The sequence below is a fragment of the Hypanus sabinus genome, chromosome 14 (genome assembly GCF_030144855.1).
Source record: "Hypanus sabinus isolate sHypSab1 chromosome 14, sHypSab1.hap1, whole genome shotgun sequence".
NCBI lineage: Eukaryota > Metazoa > Chordata > Chondrichthyes > Myliobatiformes > Dasyatidae > Hypanus > Hypanus sabinus.
Genome location: NC_082719.1, coordinates 69,135,547 through 69,159,046, shown reverse-complemented (window position 1 = coordinate 69,159,046; position 23,500 = coordinate 69,135,547). Strand labels below are relative to the sequence as shown.

The window sequence follows — 23,500 nt, the reverse complement described above, 5'->3', positions numbered from 1 at the left end:
CTTCCTAAATCTAATAATTTCCTACTATTCTTTTCTTTATTCATAGCAATTTAAAAATAATAAGGAGTTGTAGTCACGGTTTCCCACTGTAGAGATGTTCCCCCAGTGAAAGGTCAGTCACCTGGCCAGGTTCATTTCCTAATACAGGTTCTGGTATAGACATTCCTCTAGCTGGATTATCCACATACTTTCCTGGATGCACCTAACCAATTCTACCCTGCCTTATTCTCTTGCATTAAAGAGGTCCCACACTATATTGTGGAAGTTGTAGTCAACCAGACTAATAAACCTATTGTTCTTGCTCCTTTCCCTAATCTGCCTGCTTATCTGTTTTACTCAATGTCTAGGTGGTTATTGGGGGTTCTATAGTATAATCCAACCACAGTAATTGCACCTTCCTTATTTTCAAATCGTACTCATGTAGATTCAGTGAATCAGCCTCCATTATGTCCTTTCTGACTGCAGCTGCTTCCCCTCCTTTGCACAAAAGAGGACAAATTGTGCAAATGGCAAAAAAAGAGCAAAATGCCCAGAATATAGAACATGAAACCACAAAGTAACTGAGAGAGTCTAGGTATGCTCACTTTGGTGAGGTTCAGGTCTATTTAGAGCTGTGTCAATTGTTGACTGCAGGCTGCAGAGCCAGTCTGCCCTGGTCAAAACTGCATAAAATAACAATAAAAAAGGGCGTAATCAGAAATCATAAACATCATGACATGATTACAGAGTCTAAGCTACAAACCTCGCCGATTAAACTGTGTCTAAGACTAAAGATTCTGGCACCGTCCCTGAGCAAGAGGGAAAGAGGGACTGGTCAGACACCGGCACCTTCCTGCAGCAGCAGTGAGTGAGAGGGAGAGAGAGACTGGTGAAACACAGGCGGACAACACTGAACACCTGCTCGCCTTCCACTCCTCAACGCTCAGATTTCAACTTTGCTTGATGCCTCAGTCAGCGAGGTCGGAGAGAAACGGAGTCGATCACAGGCCCGTGCCCCGTCTCCAGGCTTCTTGGCCTCCAGGCTGTGCACTTCACACAAAACCTCACTGAACTCTCTTGGAGACAGCAAAGTGCTAGGTTGTTCAATCAGACAGAAAATACACCATCAAAATGTAAATTATAGTTTCCAATAGCAGCAGAACCATACTTGAAAGAAGAAGTAAAAGAAGTCGTTTCGTGAGCTGTCTGGAGGATGTTGCCTTTGGGTGCGCTGTTCACTGGCGCTATCTTCAATGTCAATATCTACCAGGCATTGTGGCACAGGATAGCAGCGTGGCACCAGTGAGGCAGCAGACACCAGAAGCCTCACAGTCTAAGTTTATAAATGAGTAGGCAAATGAAGATTATGACTGAAGCTTATCTGGGAACATTACCAGGGGGATTAATGACTTGAGCAGGGTGCAGCCACCAAAGAGTGTGTTGTCTTCCCTGCTGTGCCTCAGGTACTGGGCACTTCTGCAGCTGGCCTACAGCAGGTCATGGCGTACCACTGAAGAATATAAAGCCTAACACTACATGTTTTGAACCAATCTTCCCAGTCAGCAAACAGTGATGCAATCCTACAAATTAAAGAGCTGAATAACCATTTCCAAACAACTATTGCAGCAGATTATGAAACAGAACTCGATAAAGCTGGTCATTTACAAATATGAAAATCTAACATAGTACACATAATGTAGAACTACCCATCTTACTTGGCAGTCCTAAAAAACTAATCTAACAAGATACATATATATGACCTTTACAATGGGTGCAGTACATTATCATGAAAATACAAAGCTCTCATTATCACTCATGGCAACCTTATTGTAATTGCTTGACAAAATCATAAAGATAGAGAGCCTGTGAAAAAGTATTCAACTCCCCACAACCATTTTCACATTTTACTGTCTCATTTTTTAATTTAAAGTATATTTAAGTAGGATTTTTTGAGCTACAAAATATTGTGCATCATGTCAAATCAAAAGAAAAATTCCAAAACCTATCAACAATTTACTAAAAATTAAAAACCAATTTAAGGCTAAAAAGTATTCATCCTGATGCTAACCTTCCTCAGGTGCAATATACTGTATTACCTTACCAACTCACCCAATTTGTTGATGCAGAGAAGTGGAGGATCACCAGTTTTCAATGAACTTCTAAGAATAAATATTCCCCCCCCCCCTCTAAGGTCCAATAGTATGGTAGATTTTCAACAGGCCAAACCAAAATTAAGACAAAAGAGCATTCAAAACAGGGAAATGATAATAGAGAAGCACAAATCTGGGGAAGGGTACAGGACCATCTTAAAGGCACTGAACATACCTTGGAGCTCAGTGCAGTGATTCATGAATAGGTGAAAAACAATATGAAACCACAGCCACATAGCCTAGCACAGGCTGTCGCTCTAAACTTAGTTGCCACGGAATAATGGCACTTGTACGAGAGGCTACTGTGATACCAATAGCCACTGAGTGAGCTGCAGAATTCAGTGGCTGCAACTGGAGATTCAGTTCATTCCACCTCGATCTGTAAGGCCTTGCACAAAAGGGGTACTTATGGAAGAGTGGACACCCGCTTGGTGGCACAATACAGTCAGTGCCGGACTCTGGAGTGAAGGTTCCCGAGTTCGAATCCAAGTAGGGTTGAGCATTGAGCTGGCAACTTGGCCTCGTAAAAACAAGAATAGCTTGCTACGGGTACACCATCATGACGGTGCCCCGATAACTCCACTGCCAAGTTAAGGGCTACTCTTCTCTTCTTCTTCTTCTATGGAAGAGTGGCAAGGAAGAAGCCCTGGCTGAAATGAAAAGTGTCAGTTAGATGATGCTGTAAAGAAGTAGACGAGGGTCATGTGATCGGATGAGACTAAAGTGAAACTTTTTGGCCTCAACACTAAGCTGTACACATGGTATAAATCACATCAGCCAGTTAACACCATTCCTATTGCAAAGAATGGTGGAGGTAGAATCATGCTATGTGGATACCATTCAGCAGCAGGGGCTAGAAATCTGTTTAGGGTTGAGGGGAAGATGAATGCTGCTACATACGGATAGATCCTGGATAAAAACTTGCTAGGCTGGGCAGGACAACACTCCAAAGCACACTGCCAGAGCAACCATGAAATGAAGAAAATTTATGTCCCTGAATGGCCCAGGCAGAGTCCTGACATTAACCCAATGAACATCTCAAGACTGCTGTCCATCACCACTCCCCAACTAGCCCAGCATAGCATGAACAATTTTGCAAGGAGAAATGGGCAAATCTTGCTCCATCACATTGTGCAAAGGTAATAGAGGCTTATCCACAAAGACTACTGGCTGTAATAGCTGTAAGAGGTGGTTCAACTAAGTACTGAGCAAAAGGGGATGAATACTTTTGAACTGCTGACATTACAGTTTTTGGATTTTTAGTTTCTCATGCTTTACAATTTCCCTTGGTTTTTAGTTCTACTGTGAAAAAAGGAGCGTGTGATTCACAAATAAAAATTTTCACTTAAATTGCTCAATATCTCTGGTTATAATACATTTATGTGAAGAAAGGGTTGTGGACGGAATACTTTTACAAAGCTGTGTAAGAATAAACAACTTTTTTTTGTAGCTAACCTGCTTAGAAAGGAAGTAGCATATAGCAAGTAATACATACTTTCTCTTTTTATAAAAACTTTGATCCACCAATTGACTATCACCATCCAATTGTCCTTCTCATCTGTCAGGAAAGTCTAATACATTTAGAAGGCCTTTCCTGGTTGGTTGTCAGTGACTAGTGGTATTCCACAGTGGTCAGTGTTGGGACCACTTCTTTTCACATTATACGTCAATGATCTAGATGACAGAATAGTTGGCTTTGTGGCCAAGTTTGCAGATGAAGCAAAGAGAGGTGGAGGGGCAGGTAGTGCAGATGAAGCACAGAGTCTGCAGAGACCACAGATTATAAGAATGGGCAAAGAAGTGGCAGAAGAAATATGGTGTACAGAAGTGTATAGTCATGCACCTTGGTAGAAGGAATAAAAGTATAGACTATTTTCTAAATAGGGAACAAATTCAGAAATCATAGTTGCAAATGAACATGGGAGAGTCCTCATGCAGAATTCCCTAAAGGTTAACTTGCAGGTTATGTCAGTGGTAAGGAAGGTAAATGCAAAGTTAGCATTCATTTTGTGAGAACTAGAATATAAAAACAAAGATGGAACACTGAGGCTTCATAAGAAATTGTTCAGACTGCACTTGGCAGTGCTGTGAGCAGTTTGGGGGCACTTCTCTAAGAAAGGGTGTGCTGGCATTGGAGAGGGTGAAGAGGAGGCTTATGAGAATGAATGGATAAACGTATGAGGAGCATTTGATGACTCTAGGCTTGTACTCACTAGAGTTGAGAAGAATTTGGGGGGAGGGGGATCTCATTGAAACCTATCGAATACTGTTAGGCCTAGATAGAGTGGATGTGAAGAGGATGTTTCCTATAGTGTCCCCTACAGTCAGAATACAAGGATGTCCCTTTAGAACAGATATGAGGAGGAGTTTAGTTTAGTTAGGAGTTTAGTGTGAATCAGAGTAATTCATTGGCACAGAAGGCTGTGGAAGCCAAGTCAGTGGGAATATTCAAAGCAGAGGTTGACAGGTTCTTGATTAGTAATGGTGTCAAAAGTTATGGGGGAAGGCAGGAGAACAGGGCTGAGGGGGTTAATAAATCAGCCATGATGTGACAGTACAGCAGACTCAATGAGTCAAATAGCTTGAATCCGCCCTTATGTCTTATACCCTTGATTCATATTCAGAATGAAACCTGAGTGACAAAGAGGGGCAAATTCAACAGCACATGTTGCCACTCAGCAATGTCCAGTTAACTAGGTAGTGACTAGGAAGTAGCCAAATTGTATCCCCTAATCCACTGACACAAGCGTTAGAGGGTCAAACAAGCCTTAGTTTTCCTTGAGTGATATATTCTTGCAATTATTAAACAACATTATTGGCAATACCAAATGAAAGCAACAATTGTGTGGAATAAAAATGAGTTGACTTACTACCAGTAGAGCAAATGGAATAAAAGTGCCACCTAATAATTGGTAGGATATGGTGTCTTCTTTGTATGGATACTTGATGGTTTCATCATTACAGTAAAATCCACGTCTGAATGGAGAGCGCAGCGATGAAAGAATTGCAAAAGGCAATCCAGCTAGTAAAGCAATAAGAAACCAATCTGTCAGTTCAATGACAAATGATACAAGCTACTCCATGACTGACGTCCAAACATTACCCGACATTAATGCACCATAACAGACACCAAACCAGAAGTTTAAAGCAAAAGAAAATTTACAGGCATTTGTTGTGACTACTGATGGCACACAAATATATTGATTTATGAAGTCACACAAACTGACTGCTTTGGGTAGACTGCAACCGAGGCCAGGAAAAGTACCAGTGTTGTCTGCTGCCATGTGTACCCTATCAACCAGGTGATTGGCAGAAGAATGCCAGCCAGTCACTTCAGAACTGTGGAGAACTAAGAGAAAAAAAATATTATTGCTAGAAAAAAAATGGCTTTATAAGCAGCAGCTGGAAGGTAAACAACATAGAATCAGATAAATGATTAATGAACATACAGTCTCCTATCATTTTAATAGACTGCCTTAGACATGAATTTTATGTTTATTAGAGCTGTAATTTCTAGGTCCAACCAATGAATTGTTGCTAAGAATGGTAAAAGCATTGTAATTAAATGTTATATTTTTTCATAGTTTTCCCCAATAATCTGTACTGAGCGACCAGTTCCACAGTTCATACACTCCACTGGACAACCACAACCTCGCCAACATGAGATGCGGGTGAGAAGGAAAAGCCCCAAAATATCACAGGGGCAATAAATAACATTTTTGGCCAAATCCAAGATAACTTGTAGATCCTATGAATTCATGGCAGTTGGGACAAACATATACAAAATGGGTATCTATCAAAATAACCCATTGAATAAGGAGGCCTCTCTGATGTGAACATAAGCTGAAATTCAAGAAACTAACTTCTATTTATAGATAACAGCATCATGATAATATGATAATCCAGACAGTAACATCATGATAGTATGCTACATGTGCATCAGAACGTTATGTAAATTGTTCCTGAAACTTTATCATCTGCAGTGCACAAACACTAAGGAGTATAATTTGATTAGCTCAAATGATGACTTTTAAGTCATTCCTAAATTAAATAATTGCTGCAAAACAATTAACAGAACAATGATAAAGAAAATAAGAAATGTTTAGAGCTATAGGCGACCCCCCCCCCCCAATTATGGACAATCAGATAACAGAAATATGCTGTTACAGAATTCACAAATTATTTTCCAGAAATTTGAGATACGGAATAAAAATCGCTCTACAAAAGTTAGATGTAAAAGTTAATAAATAAAGACAAAATTGTTTTATTTTCTTTTCTTTACATTTCTTTATGTAATGGCAGCAGATGGTGCTTTGCATTTTGGAAAATCAGGATATGGACTATTTTCTAAGAAATACAAACACCCCTCCCCCCATGATGCAAGGGTTGTTTATATCCCTAAGGAATTTGAGAATATTCTGAAATTTTTCTTCACAGAATATCGAGGCTATAGAAGCAAACTACAAATAAGGTTTTACTATTGCGGCTCTGACCCACTACTGTTTTCTCTGGTTGTGTTGAAGCTGTTCCTTGTGGTACTGAGCACTAAACTAAAATCTGAGAGTCAAAGTCATACAGCATGGCAGCAAGCTCTTCAGCCCAGCTCATCTATGCTGACCGAAATGTATTTTTAAGCTTGTCTCATTTGCCTGTTTGATTATCTGGATTTTTTTCTTATCCATGCACGTCCAAATGTCTTTTGAATATTATTGCACCTGACTTTACCACATCCTTTAGCAGCTTGTTTCATATAACAACCATCCTTTGTGTGAAAAAATTGCTCCTCAATTCCTTTTAAATCTTTCTCCTCTCTCTGTAAAGACTATACCCTCTAGTTTTAGCCTCTCCTTTCCTGGGAAAAAGACTATGACCATGCACCTCATCTATGCCTCTCATGATTTTACATATCTCTATACAGTCACTACACAATCTCCTACATTCCAGGCGTAAAAACCGCAGCCTATTGAACCTATATAGTACTTTTAACTCAAGCTGTCCAGTCCTAGGGATAACCTTGATCTTTTCTCAGCAGGTCGGGCAGCATCCGTGGAAATGAGCAGTCAACGTTTTGGGCCGAGACCCTTTGTCAGGACTGAAGGGGGAGGGGCAGGGGCCCTATAAAGGCGGCCATGATGAGGCCAAGCTCAGGTTGGAGGAGCAACACTTCATATACTGTCTGGATAGTCTCCGGCCCCTTGGTATGAACATCGAATCCTCCAACTTCCAGTAAATCCCTCTGTGGTGAACTACATATACCTGTCTGGACACGCCCCCCCGCTGACTGCTCCTGTGGCTCGTCCCACTGACCGTGGCTCCTCCCATGGACCCCGGTATAAAGGCGATTGGAGAAACCGTCCCGGCCTCAGTCTCCAGGATGTAGTGTGGTGGTCAATTGCTGCTTGTTCTTTCTTCCAGCCAATAAAAGCCTATATCTCACCTCACGTCTCCGAGAGTTATTGATGGTGCATCACCCTCCCTCTCCCTTCCCGCATCCCACTTTCACTCTGTCTCCTCTTCTAGCTGCCTATCACCTCTCTCATGATTCTGCCTTCTACTACCCATAGTGCTTTCCCCTTGATTCCTTCTTCACCTCTCCTGCCTATCCCCTCCCCCCACCTTCTTTATAGGGCCCCTGCCCCCTCCTTCTTCAGTCCTGACGAAGGGCCTCGGCCCAAAATGTTGACTGCTCCTTTCAACGGATGCTGCCCGACCTGCTGAGTTCATCCAGCTTGTTTGTACGTGTTTATTTGACCACAGCATCTGCAGTGTACTTTGTGTTTACTTGATCTTTTCTGCTCCCTTTTCAGCTTAATAGGAAACTTCCTATAGGTTAGTGAGCAGAATTAAATACAATACTTCAAGTCTGGTTTCACCACGGAGTTATACAGATGTAACATGATATCTCAACTCCTGAAGGGTCTCAGCCTGTTGAGGGTCTCTGCATGGATCCTGCTTGACCTGCAGAATTTCTCCAGCATTTTGTGTGTGTTCCTGTACTCAGTGCTCTGACTGATGAGCACAAGTAGAACAAATGTCTTCTTCACCAACTATGTTGCCACTTGCAGAAAACTATGTACCTGTGCCCCTAGGGGTGCTTGTTCTACAACACTTTCCAGTTCCTTACATCTACTGTGCCCTGATTTAACTGATTTAAATGACAAAATTGTATTCCCTTGCACTTGTCTGATTTAAATTCTATCTGCCATTCTTCAGCCTTCGGGAAGTGTCTTTCTGTTTCTATGCTGTATTACTATATGATTCTGATGACCCTGTTACTCATCTGACATTTCTGACAAGGAAATAAACATGGTGTAGTATTTCTTAAACAACACAGCTTAAGAGAATTCATGTCCTTTCTTGGAGTCAATTCCCTTGACAAGTAGCACATTTGATTCATAGATTGTTACACAACAGCCCCATATCTCTTCTACATTGTGTTGGTGGGCACATTTACCTGGATTAAAAAGATATTAGCTATATGGAATACCTTTCAATGTTGGTTGCTAGATCTCTTCAGATACAAAATAATCAAAGAATCAGATTGTATTTTTCAAGCAGACATGGCTCTGGAAATTGCATGTGTTTGGGATTATCCATAATTTTTTGACAAAGACATTTTTTTTTCAATTATTTCACAGAGCATCAATTAGTACTACACCTAGAAACTGTCTCTGTAAATTAGAACAGATTAAGTGAAACCAAAGTGATAACTACCTCATAAGGCCTAAAGATTAGCATCACCTGCATTCCAGCAAACGCCCTGCCTCATAGACCCCAAGGAGTAGAACCAACTACATTCCAGGAAACACCCTTCCCTTCTATGTTCACTCTATGAAAGGTTTGTCACAAATTTGACATTTCATAACAATGTCAACATAGCAGCACTTACAATAAAATTAAACCAAAGGCCCAAGGGTTTTTAGCATGTAACAAAAGAATTTCAAAGGTAAGCAGTAGGGAGTGGAATATAATAGAATGATATAACCTTATTGGATTCTAAACAAGATATTCAAGCAAGATATGCAAATACAAGGAAAGGAGTGGGTTGACATCATTCCAGCCAAGCCCATTTCTGTCTTCAGGAACAATAAAGGAATTCAGCAGGCTGGGCAGCATCTGTTGAGGAGGAATTTTTGTTCACCTGGAAGCATTTACAATACCTTTACTCCCTCAGATACTATTCAACCCACTGAGTTCTTCCACCAGATTGTTTTTGCTCCAGATTCCAGTATCTGCAGTCTCTTGTGTCTCCATTTCTATCCTCATAGGCAATGGCATTTGACCTTGACCCAGAATATCCCAGGCACCTTTCCAGAGCAGCTGCACATTGCAAACCAAATCAGTCAGACAAGAAACCTAACCTAAAACCATCCACTGTTATGACAACGGTGACAGTAAAAGCAAAACTTTTGAGGTGGATATGCTTAATATCCTATATTATGGCAACCAGAAGCGCACACAATATTCAATTTGTAGCCTTTCCAGTGTTTCCTGCTTTTACACTCTATACCCTTGCTAATGAAGACAAGCACCTGTCATTCTGGGGAATTTGTACACACCCAGGCCTGCACTACCCAACATTCCCCAAGGCCCTATTTTGGCCTTGAGAATGAACACAGCCATTAAAAAAAAACTTAAGGTCATTCTGTCCCTGTGCTTGGCTACCATTTAGATAAAATCTAGTATCAGTCAAAAACAGAAAGCTATTCTGTTTGAGTTGAAGGACTAAAGTTTGGGTTACAGCCAACAGAGATGTGATTTAGATCAGGTTAAGAAACCCAATACATCAATCGCAGACTGAACTTGAAATGTGAAGATCTAGAAGATGCAGAGCTATTAGTAATTCAGAAGACTGACGCCACTTTGCGAATGTAGGGAGAATAAAACAGAATTCGATTACTGAAATATTAATATAAATGAGTAGTTGATAGCTGCCGTGGAAACTGTGAGCTAAAGGACCTGTATCTGTGCTGCATCTTTCTAGGACGCTATGCTCATTTCACATAGGAGACACAAGGGACAGCAGATGCTGGAATCTGGAGCAACAATCTACAGAGGAACTCAGAAGGTTGAGCAATTTTTGTGAGAAGAAAGGTATTTGTGTCAGGGTGCAGAGTTTTGACCTGAAATATTGATGGGTGGCTCTAACATCCACCATTGTGAAGAGCTTTGAAAGGCTTGTCATGGCTGGTCATGGTCATGAAGCATAGCTGCAGAAAAGCAGCATCCATCATCAAGGACCCCATCATTCAATGGTCTCTTCTTGCTGCTGCCTTCAGTAAGAAGGTACGGGAGTTTCAGGACCCTCACCTCCAGGTTAAGGAACAGTTATTACCCTTCAACCATCAGGGTCTTGAACCAGAGGGGATAAATTCACTCACAGTGCCTGTAAAAAGTATTCACTCCGGGCGCCCCTTAGAAGTTTTCATGTTTTATGGTTTTACAACATTAAATCATAGTGGATCTAATTTGGCTTTTTTGACGCATCAACACAAAAAGACACTTTCGTGTCAAAGTGAAACTAGATCTCTGCAAAGTGATCTAAATTATAATAAAACACAAAATAATTGATTACATAAGTATTTACCCGCTTCAAGTCAATATTTACTAGATGCATCTTGAGTACGGCCTTGAGAATGTGTGGATAGGTTTCTATCAGCTTTGCACATCTGGACAGTGCAATTTTTCTCCATTCTTTACAAAGCTGCTCCAGCTCTGTCAGATTGTATGGGGATCGTGAGTGAACAGCCCTTTTCAATTCCTGCCATAAATTCTCAATTGGATTGAGGTCTGGACTCTGACTTGGCCACTCCAGAACATTAACTTGGCAACACACACAAAATGCTGGAGGAACTGAGCAGGCCAGGCAGCATTTATGGAAAAGAGTACAGTCGACTTTTCGGGCCGAGACCCTTCAGCAGGACTGGAGAAAAAAAAAGATGAGAAGTCTGAGCAGGAAGGTGGGATGAGAGGAGGAAGAAACCCAAGATGACAGATGAAACTGGGAGTCAGAGGGGAAGCGTGAAGTAAAGAGCTGGGAAGTTGATTGGTGAAAGCGATAGGGGAATCTGATAGGAGAGGACAGAAAGCCATGGAAGAAAAAAAAGGGAAGGAGCACCAGAGGGAGATGATGGACAGATAAGGTCAGGGGGGGAAATGGGAATGGTGAAGGGTGGTGGGGGGATTCCAAGAGTTCAAGACATCAACGTTCATGCCATCAGGTTGGAGGCTACCCAGATGGAATACAAGGTGTTGCCCCTCCAACCTGAGTGTGGCCTCATCGCAACAGTAGAGGAGGTCATGGACTGACATGCTGGAATGGGAATGGGAAATGGAATTAAAATGGGTGGACTCTGGGAAATCCCGCTTTTTCTGACAGATGGGAGCATAGGTGCTCAGGGAAGCGGTCTCCCAATCAGTGTCGTGTCTCACCGATATACAGCAGGCCACACCGGGAGCACCGGATACAGTAGATGACCCCAAAAGACTCACAGGTGAATTTTGTCTGGGTAGCCTCCGACGTGATGTTATGAACGTCGATTTCTTGAAAATCTGGTAATGCCCAACTCCCCCCACAACATTCCCCAATCCCATTTCCCTCTCTCTTCACTTGCCTATCACCCCCCTCTGGTGCTTCTCCCCTTTTCTTTCTTCCGTGGCTTTCTGTTCTCTCCTATCAAACTCTCCCTTCTCCAGCCCTGCATCTCTTCCACCAATCAAATTCTCAGCTCTTTACATAACCTCTCCGCCCCACCCAGTTTCACCTACCACCTTGTGTTTCTTTCTCTCTCTCCCCCCACCCTTACACTGACTCCTCATCCTTTTTTCTCCAATCCTACTGAAGGGTCCTGGGCAATAACGTGGTCTATTCTCTTTTCCATAGATGCTGCCTGCCCTCCTAAGTTCCTCAGACACTTTGTGAGTGTTGCTTGGATTTCCAGCATCTGCAGATTTTCTCTTGTTTGTGACAGAACATTAACTTTGTTGTTTTTAAGCCATTCCTGTGTAGCTTTAGCTTTATGCTTGGGGCCATTGCCTTGCTGGAAAACAAAATCTTCTCCCAAGTTGCAGTTCTCTTGCAGACTGCATCAGATTTTCCAACAGGATTTCCCTGTATTTTGCTGCATTCATTTTACCCTCTACCTCACAAGCCTTCCATGGCCTGCTGCAGTGAAGCATCTCCACAGCAAAATGCAGTCACCACCATGCTTCATGGTAGGGATGGTGTGTTTTTGATTATGTGTGGTGTTTGGCTTATGCCAAACAGAGCATTTAGTCTTAAAGCCAATAAACTCAGCTTTAGCTTCATCAGACCATAGAATCTTCTTCCAGCTGACTTCAGAGTATCCCACATACCGATTGGCAAACTCTAGCCGAGATTTCATGCGAATTTTTTTTCCAACAGTGGCTTTCTCTTTGCCACTCTCCCATAAAGCTGCGACTGGTGAAGCACTCAGACAACAGTTGTTGTATATGCAGTCTCTCCCATCTCAGCTACTGAAACTTGTAACTCCTCCAGAGTTGTCATTGTTCTCTTGGCGGCCTCCCTCACTAGTCCCCTTCTTGCACAGTCACTCAATTTTTGAGGATGGTCTGCTCTAGGCAGCTTTACAGCTGTGCCATATTCTTTTGATTTCTTGATGATTGACTTAACTATACTCCAAGGGATATTCAGTGACCTGGAAATTGCCTTGTATCCATCTCCTAACTTGTGTTTTTCAATAACCTTTTTGCAGAGTTGCTTGGAGTGTTCTTTTGTCTTCATGGTGTAATTTCTCCCAGGATACTGACTCACCAGCAGTTGGACCTTCCAGATACAGGTGTATTTTTACTACAATCAATTGGAACACTTTGTCTGCAAGTAGGTCTCCAAAACCCGATCTTTATTTAACTAATTATGTGACCTACAAAACCAATTGGCTTCACCAGTGATAATTAGGTGTGTCATGCTAAAGGGGATGATTACTTATGCAATCAATTATTTTGTGCTTTTTATTTGTAAATTAATTTAGGTCACTTTGTAGAGATCTGTTTTCACTTTAACACAGGTCTTTTTCTATTGATTAGTGTCAAAAAGGCCAAATTAATCTACTGTGATTCAATGTTGTAAAACAATAAAACATGAAAAATTCCAAAGGGGGGTGAATACTTTTTATAGGCATTTGCCCCATCATTGAACTGTTCTCACAACCTATGGACTCACTTTCAAGGACTCTTCATCTTATGTTCTCTATATTTGTTGCTTATTTATTTGTTATTATTATTGCTTTTCTTCTTTTTGTATTTGCAGCTAGTTGTCTTTTGCACATTGGCTGTCTGTCCACCCGCGTGGATGCAGTATTTCATTGATTCTTTTTGTGTTTCTTGTATTTACTATGATTGCCTGCAAGAAAATGAAATTCACAGTTGTATACAATGACATATACGTACATTTTTTTATCAATTTACTTTGAACTTTGTTTCGAACGACCCACTGCATTCACCTGTAGCTGAGCCAAGACTGTGACAGATAGACTTGCCTCTGCACTAATATCTGGACAATAAAGACACCAAGTTTACAACACAGAACGTACAACAGTACAGCACTGGACAGGTCATTCGGTCTAAGATTTCGCACTGATCTTGATGGCAATTTATACTAAATGTCCTTCCCTTGTGTGTTATCTGTAACCCTTACTATCCATGTGCCTATCTAAATTCCATCAAACTGCCTGCTTCCAGTACTAAGCATGACAAAACTGCCTCTCAGGTCACTTTTATACTTTCACCCTCCCCCCCCCCCCCAACCTTAAAAGCATGACCTCCAGTGTTTGGCATTTCTCCCATGGAGAAAAGTTTCTGACTGTCTACCCTATCTATGCCTCTCATTGTTTTACAAATATCAGATCTCCCTCAGCCTTAAACACTCTAAAGAGAAGAGCTCAAGTTTGTCTAACCTGTCCTTATAGTCTATATTCCCTAATACAAGCAGCATCCTGGTAAACTTCTTCTGCACCAAATCCACAGTCTCCACATCCTCCCAATAATGGGGCAACCAGAACTGCACACAATACTTAATAGTCACAAAAGGTACTGCAGATGCAGGAAATCTAGAGCAATACACACAATGTGCTGGAGGATCTCAGCATGTCAGGCAGCATCTATGGATGGGATTAACCAGTTGAATTTTTAGGCCAAGATGCTTCATCAGGACTTCATCCCAGTCCCAATGAAGGGTCTCAGCCTGAAATGTCAACTGTTAATTCCCATTCGTAGATGTTAGCTGACCTGCTGAGCTCCTCCAGCACATTGCGTTTACACAATACTCTGAGTGCGTTCCAACCAAAGTTTTATATAACTGCAACCTAACTTCCTTTGATCAAGAAGAAAATGGAGAAGTATGCAAAGATTCAGAAGTTGGGATCAAATGAAGCACATGAGGAGTATAAAGAAGCCAGAAAAGGTCTAAAGAAGGGAATTGGGAAAGCCAGGAGGGGCCATGAAAAGTTCTTGACAAGTAAGATTAAAGTGAATCCCAAGGTATTCTATGCATACATCAAGAGAAAGAGTTTAACTAGGGAGAGGGTGGGACAACTCAAGGGTAAAGAGGAAACATTTGCATGGATCCAAAGAATGTGAGTCAGGTATTTAATGAGTACTTTGTTTCAGCAAATATCAAGAAGGATATTGAGGACCACTGATATTGAGGATCAGTGCTTAGAGTATAAATATGTTAGGGTGCTTAGAGGTCAAGGAGGGGGAAGTGTTAGGCCTCATAATGAGTATTAAGGTGGATAAGTCCCCAGGTTATTGAAGGAGGCAAGATATGAGATTGCTGGGGCCTTGACAAGTATCTTCATGCCCTCTCTAGTCACCAGCGAGGCCCTGGAGAACTGGTGAGTGGCTAATGTTGTACCTCTATTTAAGAAGGGAACAAGGGAAAATTCTGGGAACTGAATATCAGTGAGTCTCAGGTCAGTTGTAGGCCAATTGCTGGGGAAAAACTCTAGGGATAGGATGTATCAGCATTTGGAAATCCATGGCCTAATAAAGGAGAACCAGTATGGCTTTGTGCAGGGCAGGTCGTGTCTTACCAACTTGAATTTTGACAAGACGAAGAGAGAGACTGATGATGGTTGGGCGGTCAACATTGTCTACATTGAATTTAGTAAGGCGACACACAGTCTCTCATGAGAGGCTGGTCTAGAAGGTTAAAATGCATGGGGTCTGCAGCAAATTGTCTGTTTGGATTCAGAACTGGCTTGCACATAGAAGACAGGAGGTAGTGGTTGAAGAGACTTATTCAAACTGGAGGTCTGTAACTAGTGGTGTTCCTCAGGGATCTGTGCCGGGACCTCTACTGTTTGTGACGTGTATAAATGACCTGGATAAAAATATAGATGGGTGGATTTAATAAGTTTGTGGATGATACCAAGACTGGCAGAGATGAAGATAATGTAGAAGACTGGCAAAGATTACAGCACAATACAGATCAGATACAGATATAGACAGAGAAATGGCAGATGAAGTTTAACCCAGATAAATATGAGGTGTTGAACATTGGTAGGGCAAATGCAAGGAGAGAGTACACTGTTAAGAGCAAGATCCATAACACTGTTGATGAACAGAGAGATATTGGGATCCAAGTTCATAGCTCCTTGAAAGCAGCTACACGTCAATAAGGTGGTTAAGAAGGCTTAAGGAATGCTTGCTTTTAATAGTCAAGGCACTGAGTTCAAAAGTCATGAGGTTTTGTTGCAACTCTATAAAACTTTGCTCAGACCACATCTGGGGTATTGCACACAGTTCTGGTCACCCCACTGCAGGAAGGTTGTTGAGGCTTTAGCGAGGGGGCAGAAGAGGTTTACCAGGATGCTGCCTAATTTAGAGAACATGTGCTATCATGAGATGCTGGATAAACTTGGGTTGGTCTCTCTGGAACGGCGAAGGCCAAGGGGAGATTTGATAGAAGTTCATAAGATTATGAGATGCATAGATAGAGTGGACAGGAAGTATTTGGCTACCAGGGTTGAAATGCCTAATACCAGAGACATGCATTGAAGGTGCGAGGGGGTAGGTTCAAGGGAGATGTGAGGGATGTTTTTTACTCAGAGAGTCATGAATGCCTGGAGTGCCCTGTCTGGTGTCTGGTAGAGGCAAATACATTAGAGGCTTTTAAGAGATGTTTGGATGGGTACATGGATGTAAGGAAGATGGAGGAATCTGGGCATGGTGTAGGCAGGAGGGATTAGTGTTTGAGTGTTTTTGATTTGCTCTCTAGCTGGTTTGGCACAATATTGTGGGCTGAATGGTCTGTCCTGTGTTGTACTGTGCTATATTATATTTGATTTAATGAGCAGGTGTACAGGTGTACCTAATAAAATGCCCACTGAGTGCATATTTCTCTGCATTCTTTGATAGCCCTTTACTATGTCTACAACTGAACCAATCTTGGTACTATCCAAGATAGCTAATTAATTACTTGTTTCAATTCAATGATCCTTAATCACAAAAGAAAAAGGTTTATTCTTCAAATCCAGACCTCTAAAAATATCAAGGGATACTGGGGGTTAGAAAAGAAGGGAAAAGAATGTTATGACAAATAGCAAGTGCTCAACTCTGCAGGAAATCTGGAAGAGTACTGTTGGTGCAAGAGTGAAATTAAGAAGCGTACTTGGAAGTAGAAAGGGTATGAGAAATGGTGATATGTTAATAAAAAAGCAACTTCAAATTATTTTATAAATATGATAAGGTATAGAGATTAATAAAGAAATATGTAGTTCCCACCTGAAAGCAAAACAACAGCCAGTGCGTAGGCAGAAAAGGTGTGTTGTCCTATGAGGGGTATAGATAGGGTAAATGCAAGCAGTGGCAAGAATTTGTTATCATATATAAGGAGTAGTGTCGAAGTTGAAAACAGACATCAACAAAGAAAGGAACAACAAATTTAAGAATGAATACAGTCGGCCCTCCTTATCCGCGAATTTTGCATCCGCGAATTCAACCAACCGCAAATTGCGAAAACCCGGAAGTGCTCTTCCAGCACTTGTTGTTCAAGCATGTACAGACTTCTTTTCTTGTCATTATTCCCTAAACAATGCAGTATAACAATTATTTTACATAGCATTTACATTCTATGAGGTATTATAAGTAATCTAGAGATGATTTAAAATATACAGGAGGATGTGCGTGGGTTATCGTGGATAGGGATCGAAAAAAATCATAAGTTCTCTTACTAAGTAAGTCAGAACAGGTACATCCGGTATTATTTAGCGTCAGTTAGTCAAACGTTTGCATTCATATACAGTATATATTTTAAGTTTCTATGCATATAAAACACTTAAGAACGTATGTTTCAGCGCTGGGCTCGGGAAGTTCCCGAGTTCGATCTAGTGACAGATCATTATCGAGGGCACTCTCCACTGTGCCGGATGATGTGGACGGTCAAAAACCCAAAACCCCAAAACCCAATAATTAAACCACTGCGTTGCTTAGTAATAATTGTAGCTTTCATTGGGGCAGAGCCTTTCTCACTTTATCCTTTAAAACTGTTCCGATCGTTGACTGAAGTAGCCTAATGCTTTTCCAATGACCGATGGCGTTTCACCTCTTTCCGATCGCTTTATTATTTCCACTTTATTTTCAATCGTTATCGTGATTATTTTTGTGAACAGAAACACTGCGGATTCAGATCTCTGCCGCTGGGTCCTAATGTCCACCACACTGAGACAGGTTCAATAAGGGACTTGAGCATCCCCAAATTTTGGTATCCGTGAGGGGTCCCGGAACTAATCCCTCACGGATAAGGAGGGCCGACTGTATATCACCAGCTTTGTAAAATTACTTTATGTGCCTCAGATCTTTAATTAATCCTGACCCACTGAGTTCCTCCAGCAGCTTTTGTTTTGCTCATGGTATCAAGGCAGTTAGAAGAAGAAACAAGATAAAGTATCTCGATAAATGGCTAAATGTAGTCAAAGGGCTGCATGTCCAACTGTTGTTCACAAATTATCTCAAGCATATCACATTTATTTGTAAATAAAGTTACAATAATGTTGATACTGTTATTAAAGGCTTTGCTGATTGTGATAAAAGTTACACAAGCAGAGGAAAATTATGACAAATCCTTCCTGCTCTTCAGGCATTGTGATACTGGTGTAACAGTATGGAGCAAAGACAGTTTTTGGTTAGAAAGCTCTCTATACTGTATACAGTAAATAGGCTATATACTGTAATTCTGAATGTATAAGTCAATACACAGAACTGATCAAGCATTACAGTGCACCTCGTTGCAGTTTTGATTAGAGTCATAGAGGAGTACAGCACAGAAACAGGCCCTTTGGTCCATCTAGTCCATGCTGAAACCATTTAGACTGCCTACTCCCACTGACCTGCACCGAAACCTCCATACCCCTACTATCCTCACGTCTATCCAAACTTCGCTTAAAATGCTGAAATTGAGCTCCTTGCACCACTTGTGCTGGCAGCTCATTCCACACTCTCACAACCCTCTGAGTGAAGATGTTTCCCGTCAAATTTCCCTCAAGCTTCTCACCATTCAACCTTAACCCATGACCTCTAGCTGTGGTCCCACCCAACCTCAGTGGAAAAAGCCTGCTTGCACTTATCCTATCTATACCCCTCATATCTCCTCTAAATCATCCACTTTCTAAGGAACGCAGTCCCAGCCTATTCAATCTTTCCTTATAACTCAAGTCCTCCAGACCCGACAACATTCTTGCAAATTTTCTTTGCACTCGATCAACCTTGTTTACATCTTCCTTGTAGGTAGGTGACCAGAACTGCACACTACTCCAAATTAGACCTCACCAACATCCTATATAACATCTCACCTTCAGTACTCAAATATATTGATTTATGAAGGCCAATGTCCCAAAAGCTTTCTTTATGACTCTATCTACCTGTATATTACTCTAATTCTGTACTCTAATTCTCTAATATTACTGGTTCATTTTAGTTAGTGTGCTATTTATCACAGATACCATGCGGGAAATTTTGTAAAAAAAATTAACCAGAATATTTGTATTTTGCTTCAGGTCATCAAAATATTTGCTGCTCACATTCCAATCGCAACAGGTCCTGCAAAGTCTTTTGTTTAGAACACCTACCCTGGTCTTCAGATCCTTCAATGGCCTTGCACATCTTTTTTCTCTGTATTCTTCTTAGGTTTGCACCTTTCTGAGATCTGCATTCCTGGTGACCCACCTCCCAGAATACCATCATTATATCATTAGCAGGGTACATGTACATGGTGACGTAGGTAGACAGAGTGGTGAAAGAAGGTGTATGGCACGCTGTTTTCATCAGGTAAGGCACTAAGTACAGGAATTGGGACATCATGTTACACCTGTACAAGCCAGTGGCAAGACCACTCCTTGAATCTTGTGTGCAGTTCTGGTTGCTATTCTATAGGAAGGATGTGATTATGCTTGAGAAGGGTGGTGCAGAGAAGACTTAAACCTCCCTGTAAGCCTTTTACTCGTCATCTTAAAAGCCTGATCTCCAACAATTCTGTCAGGGGGAAATATTCCTGCTATCTATCCTGTTTATGCCTCTTAGTTTTGTATTCCTCTATTCTGCTCCAAAGAAAACAATCCCAGTTTATGTGATTGCTCCTCATAATTGTAATTTCCCAACACTGGCAACATCCTGTGAATTTCCTCTCCACCCTGTCTACGGCAATCACATCCTTTTTAAGGGCAGCAACCAAATGTGCACACTACCCTCTGGCTGTAGTCTATCTACTGTTTTGTGAAATAGTACCAAGACCTTCTGCTATGCCCCAGTGAATGAAGAAAAAATTTCCATTTGCCTTCTACAATACTGGTTGCTACTTTTGGGGACCACTCAGCCCATGGACTCACTTTCAAGGACTCTTCATCTCATGTTCTTGGCATTTATTGCTTATTTATTTATTATTATTATTATTATTATTATTATTATTTCTTATTTTCCTCCTTCTTGTTGTATTTGAACAATTTGCTGTCTTTCACACATTGGTTGTTTGTCCATCCTGTTAGTTCTGCTCTTTCATTAATTCTATTGTGTTTCTTGTATCTACTGTGAACACTGGCAAGAAAATGAATCTGAGTTGTATATAGTGACATAGATGTACTTTGATAATAAATTAACTTTGAACGTATACACCAAGATCCCTATAAACACAACAAAATAGGAGCAGGAGAAGGTCACCCCTCCATGACTTCCCCACCACTTTATATGATCATCACTGATCAATTGTGGCCCCAATTCTTCTGGCCATTTCTTCATTCCCTAAATGCCTAAAGCTATCAAATATTTATCCATTTCCACTTTAAATACTTCTAATTGTCCAGCTTCCACCATCGACCAGGACAGAGAATCCCTGAGATTCATCACACTGTTCAAAAATACATTTCTATTTACTTCTGTTTTATATGACAGACCTCCTACCTTGCAGTTAAGCTCTCTTGTTAGAATCTCTCACTAAGGAAAACAAACGAATATCTACCCATATATAAGATATTTATATAAAATAATATCTCCTGTTTCTAAATTGCAAGGAATACAAAATCCAAACTGCCTGGGCTCTCTTGATAGAAAATCCCAGTAATTAACTTGGTGAATCTCCTTTGGCCTGCCTGCAATGCCAACAAATCCTTTCAGTATTATAAGTTTGACCTCACTAATACCCTCTATAATTATAACAAAACCTTCCTATAATTAAACTGCTACCCTTTGCAATAAAGGTCTATGTGCCATTAGCCTTCTTAACTAATTGTTGGATCTGCCTGACCTGTGTGATTCATGCACTGGAACATCAAAATCTCTCAGTCATTTGCATTCACTCTACATTTAAATAGTAATCTACCTTTCACTTTCTATTAACAAACTGCTCAATCTCACACTTGCTCATATCATATCCTTTTGCCCACTCCCTCAATCTATCTATATCTTGTTGCAGAATCACTGTATCACAATCACAACATGCCCTCCCACCTAGTTTTATATCATCAGCAAATTTGGAGCCCTTGGCCAATGTTCATTCCTCCAGTCAGTAATATAAACAGTGAACAATTGCTGGCCAAGCTTTGATCCCTGCAGTACTCCATTTATTACTCCTTTCTGAAAAGGAGTAATGGCACATTACAGAAGTGTCTGAAAAGGGCACATTTATTCAACTGTTTTGTAAGCAGTTTTGGGCCCCGTATATGAGGAAGGATGTGCTGATGTTAGAGAGGGTCCAGAGGTTTGTGAAAATCATCAGGAAATGAGAAGTTTAAAGTATGAGGAGTGTTTGATGACTGTGGGCCTGTATTTGTTGGACTTTAGAAGAACGAAGGCAGATCTCATTGAAATCTATCAACTATTGAATGGCCTTGAAAGCATGGACACAGACTAAATGTTTCCTATAGTGGGGAAGTAGAAGACCAAAGGGTATAGCCTCAAAATACAAGGATGTCACTTTAGAACAGAGCTGATGACTTTCTTTAGCCAGAGGGTGATGGATCTGTGGAATTCATTGCCACAGATGGCGCTACGGCCAAGTCATTGGCAATATTTAAAGCGGAAGTTGATAGGTTCTTGATTAGTAAGGGCATCAAAGATTATGGGTAGTAGGCAGGAGAATTAGGTTGAGAGGAATAATAAATCATGCATGAAGAGATGGCAGAGAAGGATCAATGGACTGAAAGGCCTAATTCTGCTCCTGTGTTTTGTGATCTGATTGCCTATGAGACAGTCAGTTTTCATTCCATTCGAACACACTTCCTCTGATACCACGGGCTCCTAGCTCAAACACCATGACAAATTCCCTTTTGGAAGTCTAAGCACGCTAATCAGCAGGTTCCCCGCAGTTAAAGGTAAAAGAAGAAAAAAATCCTAATATGTAACTAAGACCTAGGCCAGGGGTCAGCAACCTTTACCACTGAAAGAGCCACTTGGACCCGTTTCCCACAGAAAAGAAAACACTGGGAGCCGCAAAACCCGCTTGACATTTAAAATGAAATAACACTGCATACAACGTTTTGTTTTGCCTTTATGCTATGTATAAACAAACTATAATGTGTTGCATTTATGAAATTGATGAACTCCTGCAGAGAAAATGAAATTACATTTCTGCATGCAACAAAAACATTTTGAACTCCGAAAAGAAGACGTTGGGTTGAAGGTTACTTTTAAGTAAAATACTCAACGTCTATTTGAGTCCTTCTTGTATTTATGAAAAACGCCAAACTTAAATTTGCCGCCAGCAGCAAACCAAAAATAACGTCAGCCAGCTGTCAACCTGAAAAATAAAAGGACTATTTCACTGAACAATGAAAACATATGAATATACGTAAAATAATAGGCAATTAAAATATTTATCATACTTGTTCAGGTTGACTCACACCTGACAATGCAGTCGTATTTAGTAGGGATGGATCGATGCTTAGGGGAGTGACCGGGAAGGATAATGTGTTTTTTTCCTCTCTGAACTCACAGAAGCGTTTCCCAAACGATGTTTGCATTGCGATGATTGCAGAATGTAAATACTCCGAATTTATCATGTCGTGACCTTGTTTGAACTCTCTCAAATTGGGGAAGTGAGACAATGTGCCTTTCTGTAAATCTCTGGCAAGCAACGTCAACTTGCGCTCGAATGCCAAAACATCCTCCAACATGTGCAGGGCTGTACGTCCTTACCCCGTTGAAGAGCTGTGTTCAGCGTGTTCAGGTGCGCTGTCATGTCTACCATGAAGTGTAGCTTTTCCAGCCACTCTGGCTGTTCCAGCTCAGGAAAGTTGAGCCCTTTGCTGCCCAGGAAAGTTTTCACTTCTTCCAGACACGCGACAAAGCGTTTCAGCACCTCCCCTTTGGACAGCCACCGGACTTTGTTGTGCAGCAGGAGATCAGAATATGCGCTTTCCAGCTCGTCCAGTAACAAACGGAATTGACGGTGATTTAAACTTTTTGCCATTATTTTATTGACAATCTGAATGACAACATCCATTACTTCTGTGCATTCCGGAGGAAATGTTTGAGCGCACAGTGCCTCTTGGTGCAAGATGCAGTGAAAAGTCAGCAGCTTTCTGTCCAGCGACTTCTGCAGTAAAGCCACAAATCCCTTGTGCGTTCCCGTCATATTCGGTGCCCCATCAGTAGCTACTGACACCAGATGGGTGGTCTTTATTCCTTTGGCTCTTAAACAATTCAAGACAGCCTCACAGATGTCCTCCCCCCGTGTTTGGTCTTTTAGAGGTATCAACTCAATCAGTTCTTCCTGTGGCCCGGCAGAGTTTACATACCGGCAGAACAACGCTATTTGTTCAATATCACCTTTGTCTTTAGACTCGTCACAGGCAATCGAGTAGGCCACAGCTGAATTGATGTCTTTAATTTGCTGTCTTGTG

At 41.2% G+C, this 23,500-nt stretch overlaps 1 protein-coding gene across 5 annotated transcripts in view; it reads right to left on the bottom strand.

The window, feature by feature from the left end:
• The window catches only part of plpp1a (phospholipid phosphatase 1a), a 106,514-nt gene that overhangs the window by 46,195 nt on the left and 36,819 nt on the right, over nucleotides 1-23,500 (bottom strand). For 2 of the 5 annotated variants that reach the window (XM_059989408.1, XM_059989409.1), the window contains one exon: nucleotides 5,000-5,151. The exons of the other annotated variants lie outside the window; for them this stretch is intronic. In XM_059989408.1, coding sequence (XP_059845391.1) covers nucleotides 5,000-5,151 — 152 coding nt within the window. The remainder of the gene's footprint in view (nucleotides 1-4,999; nucleotides 5,152-23,500) is intronic. 5 annotated transcript variants of the gene reach the window in all.